Source organism: Mobula birostris, chromosome 15 (genome assembly GCF_030028105.1).
Source record: "Mobula birostris isolate sMobBir1 chromosome 15, sMobBir1.hap1, whole genome shotgun sequence".
In the NCBI taxonomy this organism is placed as follows: domain Eukaryota; kingdom Metazoa; phylum Chordata; class Chondrichthyes; order Myliobatiformes; family Myliobatidae; genus Mobula; species Mobula birostris.
The window spans coordinates 56156373-56168629 of NC_092384.1; the positions used below are offsets into that span (position 1 = coordinate 56156373).

General features: G+C 39.2%; 1 protein-coding gene across 3 annotated transcripts in view; it reads left to right on the top strand.

Moving 5' to 3' along the window:
• The window catches only part of vps9d1 (VPS9 domain containing 1), an 86778-nt gene extending 77871 nt beyond the window's left edge, over nucleotides 1–8907 (top strand). For 2 of the 3 annotated variants that reach the window (XM_072279833.1, XM_072279834.1), the window contains one exon: nucleotides 2276–8907. In XM_072279833.1, the coding sequence (XP_072135934.1) occupies nucleotides 2276–2357 (82 nt within the window). In that variant the 3' untranslated portion in view covers nucleotides 2358–8907. The remainder of the gene's footprint in view (nucleotides 1–2275) is intronic. The other variant, XR_011889268.1, reaches the window with a different exon arrangement.
• Nucleotides 8908–12257: the final 3350 nt, after the last annotated feature.

A 12257-nucleotide genomic window follows, 5' to 3' on the forward strand; every position in this document is an offset into this window, starting at 1 on the left:
GGTTCCCTTAGAAGTCAGGAAAGAGGCATGTAGCTTGTTGCTTCACAATCATTTTATTTAGAGTTGCTAGGAAACAGGAGCAGAATCTTGTAGCAGAAGGCTTAAAGATTTAAAAAAAAGATGAAGATGCTAAAAAGATTAAGATGGCACTGCTTTGTGTTAGCTATTTATACCACGGAGATGAGAGCAAATTCTATTCACTGTGTGTGTGTGTGTGTCTGTCTGTCTGTCTGTCTGTCTGTCTGTCTCCCCCTCGCTCTCCCCCCTCTCCCCCCCCCCTTGCAGTGAATGGCCAGACCAAGCTCCGATGCAAGGGATGCCCTTTCCACACTTCACGGCACGTGTTTGCTAGATGGCCGTTGACCCTACGAGAGGGTTCATCTACCCTTTAACACGTCTTGTTTTTTGTCCTGCAGAGTGTCTAGCCACCCTCCTCTCTGGGCAAGCCTGGTGGGGGAGCCGGTTTAGTGGCCGACCACCCGACCATGTGACAGGTAGTACTGGGTTACATGGTACCAGTAGCACTCGGACGAGTGACCTGACCTTTCACATTGTAGATAAGAGTTAACCAATGAGAAGGCACTTATTCAAATAATTCAGAACAAAGAAGCTTCCAAAGCTTTCCAGAATTATAGTTTGTATAGCCATAGCCACCATAGGCATATTAAACTTATATGCATGTAACAAGCAGGTAATTGTTAAACTGCAAAGGAAATAATAATTAAACAGTCTAATCTAGGAATTAAGCAGTCAGATCCATCAGGATGCTCTTTGCTGCATATCTGTAGAATGATATGAATATAGCTGTGCATATTTCAGCTCCTCTCAGCCTCATTAGAAAGTAGAGGCATTGGTGGTATTTCCTGATTGTGTAGAATATGTTCTGGGACCATAAGGGTGTGTGCAAGATTTGCACTCCCAGGACTTTGAAACTGCTCACAGTTTCCACTGTGGCGCCACCAATGTAAAGAGGGGTGTGAGTGATACAAGTTCTCCTGAAGTTGCTAACCATGTCTTTTGTTGACATTGAGGAAGGGGTTATTTGCCTAGCACCAGGTCTTGAGCTCTTCCACTCCTCTCTGTAGGCCATCTCATTGTTTTACTGGATATGAGACTGAAAACATATTTTGAAGAAATTTTGCATAAAGATATCTAACATGTTAAGTTATGGGTTTTACATTTTATGATTCTAGTTAAGCAATTTTGAGATTAAACTGGACTGTTTAAAAGCATTGATAAATATCACTGTCTAATATGAACTACAGCGTTGACCCAATTTTCTTTATTTTCCAGATAAATAAATCTGCATTTAAACTTATTTTTGTTCAGCATTGAAAAGCCTTCAGCTAGTAATTACTACATGTCTAGTAATTACTTTTCATGTAGAATTTTATATATCTCATTATGTTATTCCCAGATGGACTGCTCCTAGCTTCAAGTTGTGAGTTCCTAACTAACATGTGACAGTCGCTACAGTAAAGTAGGGCACAGTTTGCCCTTAGGGACTGTCTAGCACCAAGTCCATATCACGCAGCCACCGAGTTCTTGAGCACAGCTAGCACTTTAATCACTGTCAGTTTTGAGAGGAAATACTTCTTCAAAAGATTAATGAAGAAAGATTTATTTTGTGAACATTGTTCAGTTCCGATTGATCTTTCTAATCAATTACACTTGAACAAGTTCCTTTATATTGTACCCAAAGTTTGCCATCTTGGTGAGACATGTAATTGTGTGCAATATTACCACATGGGACATAAACAAAGTTCAAGTCAGTTTGCATATTCACATATCTTAAAAGATTCTTGCTGATTTGGCACTTTCCAGAAGTGAGTAAACTTAATTTAAAATAAACTAAAGCTCTCCCAGCTCATTAGATTCTTCGTGAATGCTTATTTGGAGGGTACATTAGTAAGCGGAGTTTTCCAGAAGAAAGGAAGAACTCAATTCAAGCTAGAGTCCTCATATTTAGACCTTCAATTTTGCAGCGGAATAAAGATATTGAAGGAGATTAGAATGTGGTATCATGTGTGGTTGGCCTGTAGGAAGAGTAATTATTTCAATGTATAAGTAGTTATAAAATTGTAATGAAAAGTAATTAACAAGCATCAAAGAGTTTATTTGATATAATACTGCAGGGGCTCTAATATGAGACTATGAAGCATAACTGATCCATAAATTTTAACTGTGTTGCATTTGAATGCATATAACTCTTAATTGGACATTTATTTCTAACACAATTTGAAGAAATCTAATGCAAATTATTTTTCTTTTTTAGCTATTTAATTGGTGAAGAAGGGTACTGCTTGACATCCATGCAGAGTGCTCTCTCATACGTGGAATCTTTATCCAAAGCTTGAATCGTGTCTTTTTCATCCATATATTTGCTGAGAATGGCTTGTTACAAACATACTTACTAAAAGACTGTTTTTGTATTAAATTCTCTGGTTGAATGTAGTTTTCAATAGATACATAAAATGTTTCAATATTTAGGACTAACAATTTGAAGCTGTCCGGAATATTCTTATCATAAAATGTGGCTTGTTGAGGATAATAATAAAAGACTGCACAAAGGTCAAGTAGAAGATTTAATCTTCCATACTAATGCTGGAGAGGACCACAGCCTACAAGGCATAAGAGCTGGACAAGTTCACACCCTCTCCTTCAACACAGGTACTGCATTTTCTGTGGAATATTTTAGATGCTAGATATTTTTCCTCCTTGTATCTTAATATATTTAAACCAAATCAGTAGGGCTTTGTTCAGTTAATATTGGTTTAAGTTTTAAATCAATAGATTTGCATATGTTGTATTTAATGTTTATTTAAAGGAAACACAATAGGAGTTTTTAATGCTGCTGTACAAATCTTTTAGTGAAAACCTAAGAATGAAGATTCACCAGGGTCACAAAGATTTGAAATTTTGATCTTATAAATAACAAATATTCTAAAGTTTCTGATTAGTTTTTAAATATTATTTTTATTGTATATTTTTCTGTGCATTTGTACACGTGTAAATTCCAAGGCAAGGTGTAGGTTATTGCCAGTGATAAAATAATTTATTGTTATTCTTCTGAAAAGAAAAGAGGCCTTTTTGGGGGTGAAGGTAGGGGAAGAGGAGAGATATTTTTCAAATATCATTGAGTGTGTTTGTGCATTATTATGCCAAAAATAAGACACACTTATGGACATGGGTTTAAGATGGCACTGGTGATGCCCAACCACTACTTACAGGCAGCAAAAGACAAAACAAAGGAAACTACTAAAAATCTTACTAACAAATCTTTATTGATAATGATCAAAGCTAACAATGGAGAGACGAGCAGTGGCGATGGCACAGGTGAATCCTGGTCATGGCAAGCAGAGTAGGGTCAAAGCAGAGTCAAGATGTTCCCAAGAGCAAGGAAAGTCCCAATGTCTGATCGATTTAAGCACCAGGCTGAATTGGAAAGGTCAGGTACAGACTCCAGAGCAGTCTCAGAGTGAGGAACGGCCTGATGTTTGGATGATTTAAGCACTGGGCCAGATTGAAAAGGTCAGGGTGTCAGGGCTGGAGGCGAGGGATGGGCCAGTGCTGCTCACTGCTCCATGATGCTTGCTCAGCTCTACGCTGGAATGCAGTGATGCCTGGCTTCGTGTCTTTCGTAAAACTTCAGTTCTGAAGCTATTTGCCTGCTTTTGTTGTTAGTGAGATTTGTTCTCTCTCTCTCTCTCTCTCTCTCTCTCTCCCTTCTCTCTCTCCCTTCTCTCTCTCCCTTCTCTCTCTCCCTTCTCTCTCTCCCTTCTCTCTCTCCCTTCTCTCTCTCCCTTCTCTCTCTCCCTTCTCTCTCTCCCTTCTCTCTCTCCCTTCTCTCTCTCCCTTCTCTCTCTCCCTTCTCTCTCTCCCTTCTCTCTCTCCTCTCTCTCTCTCTCTCCTCTCTCTCTCTCTCCCCCTCTCCCCCTCTCCCCTTTCCCCTCTCCCCTTTCCCCCGCATTGGATGTTTGACAGTCTTTTTTTTAATGGGTTCTTTTGAGATTTCTTTGTTTTGTGCCTGCCTGTAAGGAGACAAGTCAATCTCAAGGTTGTATAGCATATACATGCTTTGATAATAAACTTACTTTGAGCTTTGTAAAGTAGACAAAAATTACAGTAAACACAAGAAATTCTGCAGATGCTGGAAATCCAAAATAACATACACAAAATGCTGGAGGAACTCAGCAGGTCAGACAGTATCTATGGAAATGAACAAACAGTTGACGTTTCAGACCGAGACTCTTCTTCATGACTGGAAAGCAAAGGGGGAGACGCCAGAATAAAAAGGTAGGAGGAGGGGAAGGAGGATAGCTAGGAGGCAATAGGTGAAGCCAGGTGTGTGGAAAGGGTCAAGGGCTAAGGGCTGGAGAGGAAGGAATCTGATAGGAGAGGAGAGTGGACGATGAGAGAAAGGGAAGGAGGAGGGACACTGGGGGGAGGTAGTAGACAGCAAAGAAGAATTAAGAGGCCAGAGTGGGGAATAGAATAAAAGGAAAGGGGGAGGGACTTTTTTTTGCCAGAAGGAGAAATCACACCATCTGGTTTCTGGCTACCCAGACGTTTGGGCACATGGCCAAGTGGTTAAGGCATTGGACTAGCAACCTGAAGGTCATGAGTTCAAGCCCCAGCCGAGGGAACATGTTGTGTCCTTGAGCAAGGCACTTAATCACACATTGCTCTGCGACGACACTGGTGCCAAGCTGTATGGGTCCTAATGCCCTTCCCTTGGACAACATTGGTGTCATGGAGAGGGGTGACTTGCAGCATGGGCAACTGCCGGTCTTCCATACAACCTTGCCCAGGCCTGTGCCCTGGAGAGTGAAGACTTTCCAGGCGCAGATCCATAGTCTTGCAAGACTAACGGATGCCTTTTTTTTTGGTTGGAGGCTACCCAGACAGAATATAAGGTGATGCTCCTGTATCATCCTCTGCTGATGTTGTAGGTGTAATGTACTTACAGTAACTGGCATAATATGCTGCATGAAGTAACTGCTTGACTGCTGGCCACTTCTCCATTCAGATTTTACAAGTGTGAAATATCAAAATGAAATACACCGTTATTTACATAATCTCACATGTAGAAAATAATAAGACTAATGGGTGAGTATTTTATTATCATATTTGTAAAAGAAACATAGCTGGTTAATTAAGCCAAGCATTAAAGATATTGAAGGAATTGAGGGAAATGTGAATAGTGTTGATAACTGAAAAGACCCTAATAAATAGAGAAGTGGGCTGCTGAGCTAAATGGCTCTTTGTTTATAGTAACACACAAAATGCTACAGGAACTAAGCAGGGCAGGCAGCATCTATGGAAAAGAATAAAGACTCCTTACTCTTTTCCATAGATGCTGCCTGGCCTGCTGAGACCCTCCAACATTTTGTTTGTGTTACTCTGGATTTCCAGCATCTGCAAAATCTCTTGTATTTATGATTTGCTGATCCTGATTATGCATTTTGTCCAACATTACAGGATATAGCAGAAAAGCGTCCACTGTTCTTTTTGCACTCTTTAGTCTTCACTGACCACAACCTTTTATTCAAATTCAGTATTCTTTTGATTATGTGAAAAGGTTGGATATACTTAACTTTTGCTGGAATAATATTTTGATTTTTTTTTCTGTGTTTATATAATTAGCTATAAAGACCAGAGGATATTAACTATTGCATCAAAGCCTGAAATTTGATTCACTAAATACACTAGTTATAGGTAAAATAGAGGGAGGTTATTTAGAAATCTGTAAATGAGCTGCCATATGCAATTGAAGTAAAATATTTCCTAAAGGACTTTGTGTAAAAGAAAAATGCAGGTTAGAGTGTTTCAGTGTTGAGTTACTGGTGTAGCAGACAGATTTCTGACCATTGATTCAGTGATTACACAGTGCACAACTTTTAGTTCCTCAGTTCCAGCAACCAGGATTCATTCTTGATCTCAGCTGCTGTCTGCGTGTAGTTTGCACAATCTTCTTGGCTTATATAGACTTCCCTGGCTGCTCTGGTTTCTTCCCACATTGATGCTAGAAAGTTAATCGGCTCCTGTTAATTACCTCAATGTAAAAGTAAGTGGTAAAAGAATCTCACTATGGTATGGGGGGGATTTGAAGATGCGAATTTTACAAATAAAATCTTGCCTCAATTATATTAACCAGTTTTTTGAAAAAAACAAACAAAATTAACATTCTTCAGAGAAGGGAATTTAACATTCTAACCTGATATCGACTGGAAACATCGATTCCTTTCTTCCCATGGATGCTGCTCCACACACCTTGAGCAAATTGTACGTAGCTACAGATTCCAGCATCTGCAGTCTCTTTGTCTACATTCCTTATCCATCTAGGTTGTATGTGACTTTCAGCAGCTTCCTCAGCAACTAAGCCTACACCATAAATACTGGCATTGTCAGTGATGTCTGTATTTTGCAAATGAATAAAGAGACAAAGTTAGCCTTCATTTCTAACTCCCTATAGGGTTATTCATAGTCGCATTTTAGCAACAGGAAGTGAAGAGATTATATAGCCTGGATAAAAGCCATTCAGCTCAACTAGTTTGTATTGAGTCTCTTCCCAATCCATCTACGTCATTTCAGCCTTTCCGTATCTCTTTCAGATTCCTTACATTCACTGTACTGAAATTTCTGAGTGGAAACTTCCAAGCTTCAAATACTTTCCCTGTTGGCAAGTTATTTTCTCTGAGTAGCGAAATGATATAGAAATTTCTATTTGGAATTTGTTTGCTTATAGTCATTAATTTTGGTTTCTGCCAAAAGTGGATTTTTTTCTTTTATCCAGTCCATTCAGAATTTTAAGCTTTTATAATTAAAATTGGAACTTGGCAATTCAGTATTCTCCAAGTCTCTTTTTTTTTAAAAAAAGAGAAGGGTACTAACCCTTCCTTTTGCAGTAGAAATATTTTTCACTTCTGGTACTATTCTTGTAGATCATTGTTTTTTTTCCTTCATGGTTCTGTTCTTTCTGTTATATAGGCACTAGACAGTCTACACTGTGGATTATGAATTAATTGATAAATATAGCTTGCATAATTCAGATATTAGAAATGCACTTTCGTGATTCATTGTTTTCTTCGTACTTTCAATCGCATTCAAGAACAACAAAATACTGAGAAAAGAACTCTTGTAAATGCTTTGAAGAATATTTTTGCTGTTCTGCCAATAATTTGGCAATAAATTTACAGCACTGCTATATCATCCCATAAACAATATTGAAATGAATTGAAATAATTAGCACAAAATATTGATAGCCTTTAAATGCTAATTAGAAAAATTTGCACTCTAGATATTTGGAACAGAGAATGATATTCTGCTGGAGTCCAAAATATTTAATTTTAGCTGTGAATATTTACAGTGATATTTATTTGTGTATCAGTAATCCTAAACAAATGCTGTACCTGAAACTTCTGAGATAAGGAAGTTTTAATGAGATGTCTTCCCATTATTTCTCACCCCCCCCCCAAATAATTACTTTTGAACTACTTCCAAGTGGCTCCATCAAAAGTCAAAATGCTCTCCTAGATCAATTTACTTTGGCTAGGCTTCTTTCCTGCTGCACGCAAATCAATATCTGAGCCAGTGATGCACTATTTGCTGACGGGAATTGGCTTGTGTTGAGCACAAGTCCAGTCCCTCAGACTATGAAAATGTTACTGTTGTCAGAATACTACGGCTGAGCAGAATGTGTCTGCTGGGAGGTGTATACTTTGTGTTGAACAACTAACCTCTGCCCACATAGGATATCTAAAGCAACCGAAGAAACCTTCATCTTTCTACTCAGAGACAAAAGTGGATTCCTGTACTGAAATAATGAATGCTCTTAATCTTTTGCAGCACCAATTCATCATGCTAGGAAATTTTGATTTAACAGAACCACGTGAAATTTCAATAAAGCTTGCTTTGGATACCCCTCAATTGAGTTGATACCCAGCTTCCTTTGGCAAGGTTGGGCTTTCTTTTCAAATCCAGAGGAGCAAACAAAAATGGTGTTCTCTGAGTTACCTCACACTTGACAAAACAAATATTTAATTTCCATCGAAGGAATATATCCTTTCTAAATGCAAGAAAGGATATACATACATTCTCATTATTAATAAGTGATCAGTTATGTTGAAAGGGATAGGGGTTGATAAAAAAAAATGTGCAGCTATGTGGTGATATGAAATATTAGGTGGTTAGTTACTTGAACTTGCTGTGCATTTGTAATTTGGGAAAGTTTTTCTTTAAATAGTTAAATGTTAGATGATTCAAAAGAACAAATTTATAACCAAGTTACTGCAGCTTTTGAGGTAAAACCCTGATCTTTCAGTTTTAAATATGATCTGACCATGCAAATAAATCCAGCAGATGTTGTATTTACATTTTTGATATATTGTTTATTAATGAAAGTGACTGAATTTTAACTGTTACTTGTGAATGAAATGGAATATGCATGCAGACTATTTTTAAAAGTTTGCATTACAAAAGGGAGAGTCTTTATCCAACTTGTTGTTGTGTACAAAAATGCTATTTGGTAATTATAGTAAAATGGTGAGATCAGTGGCACTGCTTATACATTTTCCTGTTTTTTCAATTGTCACTAAAATTAGTTTTCCCTTTCATTTATCCATGCAACTTCCAGTGATGGGGAAAAATGTGATTGTGCTCACTGGGTATTTGTGCTATATAGATCAATTTATTTGGTGATGGAATTTTATGATAATGCTTCCAGTACAATTGTACCTGGAAAAAAAATATTATGAATTTATTTAAGTTGTGCTCACAGTCGAACTAAATTGCAATTCTTCTGTATAAATAAACATTTTAAATTGTGGTTTCTCCTATGAATGCATTAACATGAATAGGTGCATTACTGTGAAATATATTTTAGAAATAAAGATAAAAAGTTGGTAATTGGAAGATCAATCTTGCTCATTGAAAAATCATTTTACACCAGTTTCTTTGAATTTTAAGTTTGTTTCATAACGCTACACTATTCTTGAAAAATAAAATAATTTAATTAAGTTAAAGTTCAAAGTAAATTTATTATCAAAGACCAAATATGTCACCGTGAGATTCATTTTCTTGTGGGGAAACTCAATAAATCCATAACAGAGTAATAACCATAATAAAATGAATGAAAGACCAAAATCTGTGCATTCAACCAGTGTGCAAATGACCCAAACTGCAAACACAAAAAGAAAGAAAGAAAGAAATAAGCAAGGAAGCAAGCAGTAACTCTCTAGAAAATGAGATGACAGTCCCTGAAAGTGAGTCCATAAGTTGTGGGAACATTTCAATAATGGGGCAAGTAAAGTTGAGTAAAGGTATCCCCTTTGGTTCAAGATCCTGATGGTTGAGGGGCAATAACTGTTCCTAAACTGGTGGTGTAAGTTCTGAGGCTCCTGTGCCTTTTACCTGAAGGCAGCAGCAAGAAGAGATTGTGTCCTGGGTGGTGGTAGTCCCCTGATGATGGATGCTGTATCCCTCGATGACATTTTGTGTAGATGTTCTCAATGGTGGGGAAGGCTTTACCCATTATTGGTTGGGCCATATCCACTACTTTTTTTAGGATTTCCCTTTCAAGGGCATTGGTGTTTTCATACCAGGCTGTGAAGCAACCAGTCAGTATACTCTCCATTACATATCTACAGAAATTTGTCAACGTTTTAGATGTCATGCCGAATCTTCACAATCTCCCAAGGAAGTAGAGGTGCTGCTGGGCTTTCTTCATAATTACACTTACATGCTGGGCCCAGAACAGGTCCTCAGAAATAACAACACCAAGGAATTTAAAGTTGTTGGCCCTCTCCACCTCTGATCCTCTGAAGAGGACTGGCTCATGGACCTGCACTTTTCTCCTCCTGAAGTCAAAAAACAACTCCTTGGTGTGATTATAATATCTTTTTAAAATGGATCCTGTCCAAGGAAAGCATCCGGTCCGGTTGGATTACCTAGCCGAGCACTGAAGACCTGTGCCAACCAGATAGCTTCAACTTCTCGCTCGGCAATGTGTGGTACCCACCTGCTTCAAGCAGGCTTCAATCATACCAGTGCCCAAGAGCAAGGTAACCTGTCTAAATGACTATTGCCTAGTGGCACTTAGATCCAGAGTGGTGAAGTGCTTTGAGAGGCTGGTGTGGAAACATATCAGCTCCTGTTTGAATGGTGACTTGGAACTTCTCCAATATGCCTACCGGTGCAACAGGTCTACAGCAGATGCTATCTCATTGGCTCTTCACACAACTTTGGGACATCTGGACAGCAAAGATGTACCCATCTGGATACTCTTTATTAATTACAGCTCAGCATTTAATACCACCATCCCCTCAGAGCTAATCAGTTAACTCCAAGATCTGGGCCTCAATACCCCCTTGTGCAATGGATCACTTGTAGACCTAGTCAGTTCAGATTGGCAAAAATACCTCCTCTCCTATCTTCATCAGCACAGGAGCACCACAGGGATGTATACTTAGACCGCTGCAATACTCGCTTTACACCCATAACTGTGTGGCTAAATACAGCTCCAATGCCATATATGTTTGCTGATGAAACCACTGGTGTGGGCTGTATCAGGGGGTGATGAATCAGCATACAGGAGGGAGATTGAACATTTGGCTGAGTGGTGAAATAACAACAACCTCTCACTCAATGTTAATAAGACCAAGGAACTGATAGTAGAATTCAGGACATGGAAACCAGAGGTCCATGAGCTACTACCCATAGGTGGCAAAGGTCAGTACTTTAAATTCCTATGTGTCACCATCTCAGAGGACCTGTCCGACTCATCATAAATATTATTGTGAAGGAAGCACGAGATTGCCTCTACTTCCTCAGGAGTCTGTGGAGATTTGGCGTGTCAATGAAAACCTTGGCAAGCTTCTGTAGATATATGGTGGAAGGTGTGCTGACTGGCTGCAATACAGCCTGGTATGGGAACACCAATGCCTTTGAGCGGAAAATCCAACAAAAGGTAAGTGGTTTTGGCCCAGTACATCACGGGTGAAGCCCTCCCGACCATTGGGCACACCTACATGGAACATTGCCGTAGAAAAGTAGCATCCATCATCAAAGATCCTCACCACATAGGCAATGCACTTTTCTCGCTGCTGGCTTCAGGTAGAAGGTACAGGTGCCTCAGGACTCACACCATCACATTCAAGAACAGTTACTACCCCTTAACCACCTTGAACAAAAGGGAATAGATACACTCATTTAAGGACTCTATTGTTATTTCATGCTCGTTATTTAATGCTATTTATTTACGAGGGATGATTGATAAGTTTGTGTCCTAAGGTAGAAGGAGTCAATTTTAGAAAACCTAGCACATTTATTTTTCCTACGTTTACACACTTAGTCCAGCGGTCGTGGAGCATATGGATCCCTTCTTTGTAGAAGTCGGCGTCTTGGACCTCCAGAAAGTGGCCCACAGCAGGGGTGATTGATAAGTTTGTGGTCTAAAGTAGAAGGAGATGAGGAGAAACTTCAAACTTCCTGCATTTTTACACAGAGTTGAACTGCATGTGCGTGTAATGAGAGCCGTATAACTCATCTCCTTCTACCTTAGGTCATGAACTTATCAATCACCCCTGCTGTGGACCACTTCTACAAAGAAGGGATCCGTATGCTGCACAACTGCTGGACTAAGTGTGTACATGTAGGAGGGGACTATGTCGAAAAATAAATGTGCTAGGTTTTCTAAAATGGACTCCTCCTACCTTAGGCCACGAACTTATCAATCACCCCTGGTATATCTGCGTTTGCATATTTTGTTTACAGTTTCACTGTTCTATAGTAGTCAAGATGCGAGGTTGAGATTGCAAAGGGAGCTGGAAAAGGCATGTAATAAGGGTAATGACACAATTGTAATCGGGTCTTCAATATGCAAGAGGATTGGGAAAATCAGGTTGGTGTCTGATTACAAGAGAGGGAATTTGTTCAATGCCTACAAGATGGCTTTTTAGAGCAGCTTGTGCTTGAGCCTACTCAGGGAAAGGTATCTTAGATCGCGGGTTGTGTAGTAACCCGGATCTTATTAGGGAGCTTGAAGTAAAGGAACCCTTTGGAGCCAGTGATCATAATGTGATTGAATTCGTACTGCAATTTGACAGGGAGAAGCATAAGTCACACGATGGGGGAGTCTAGTACGAGAGGGCATGACTTAAGGATTGAAGGGCGCCCATTCAGAACAGAGATGCGAAGAAATTTTTTTTAGCCAGAGGGTGGTGAATCTATGGAATTTGTTGCCACGGGCGGCAGTGGAG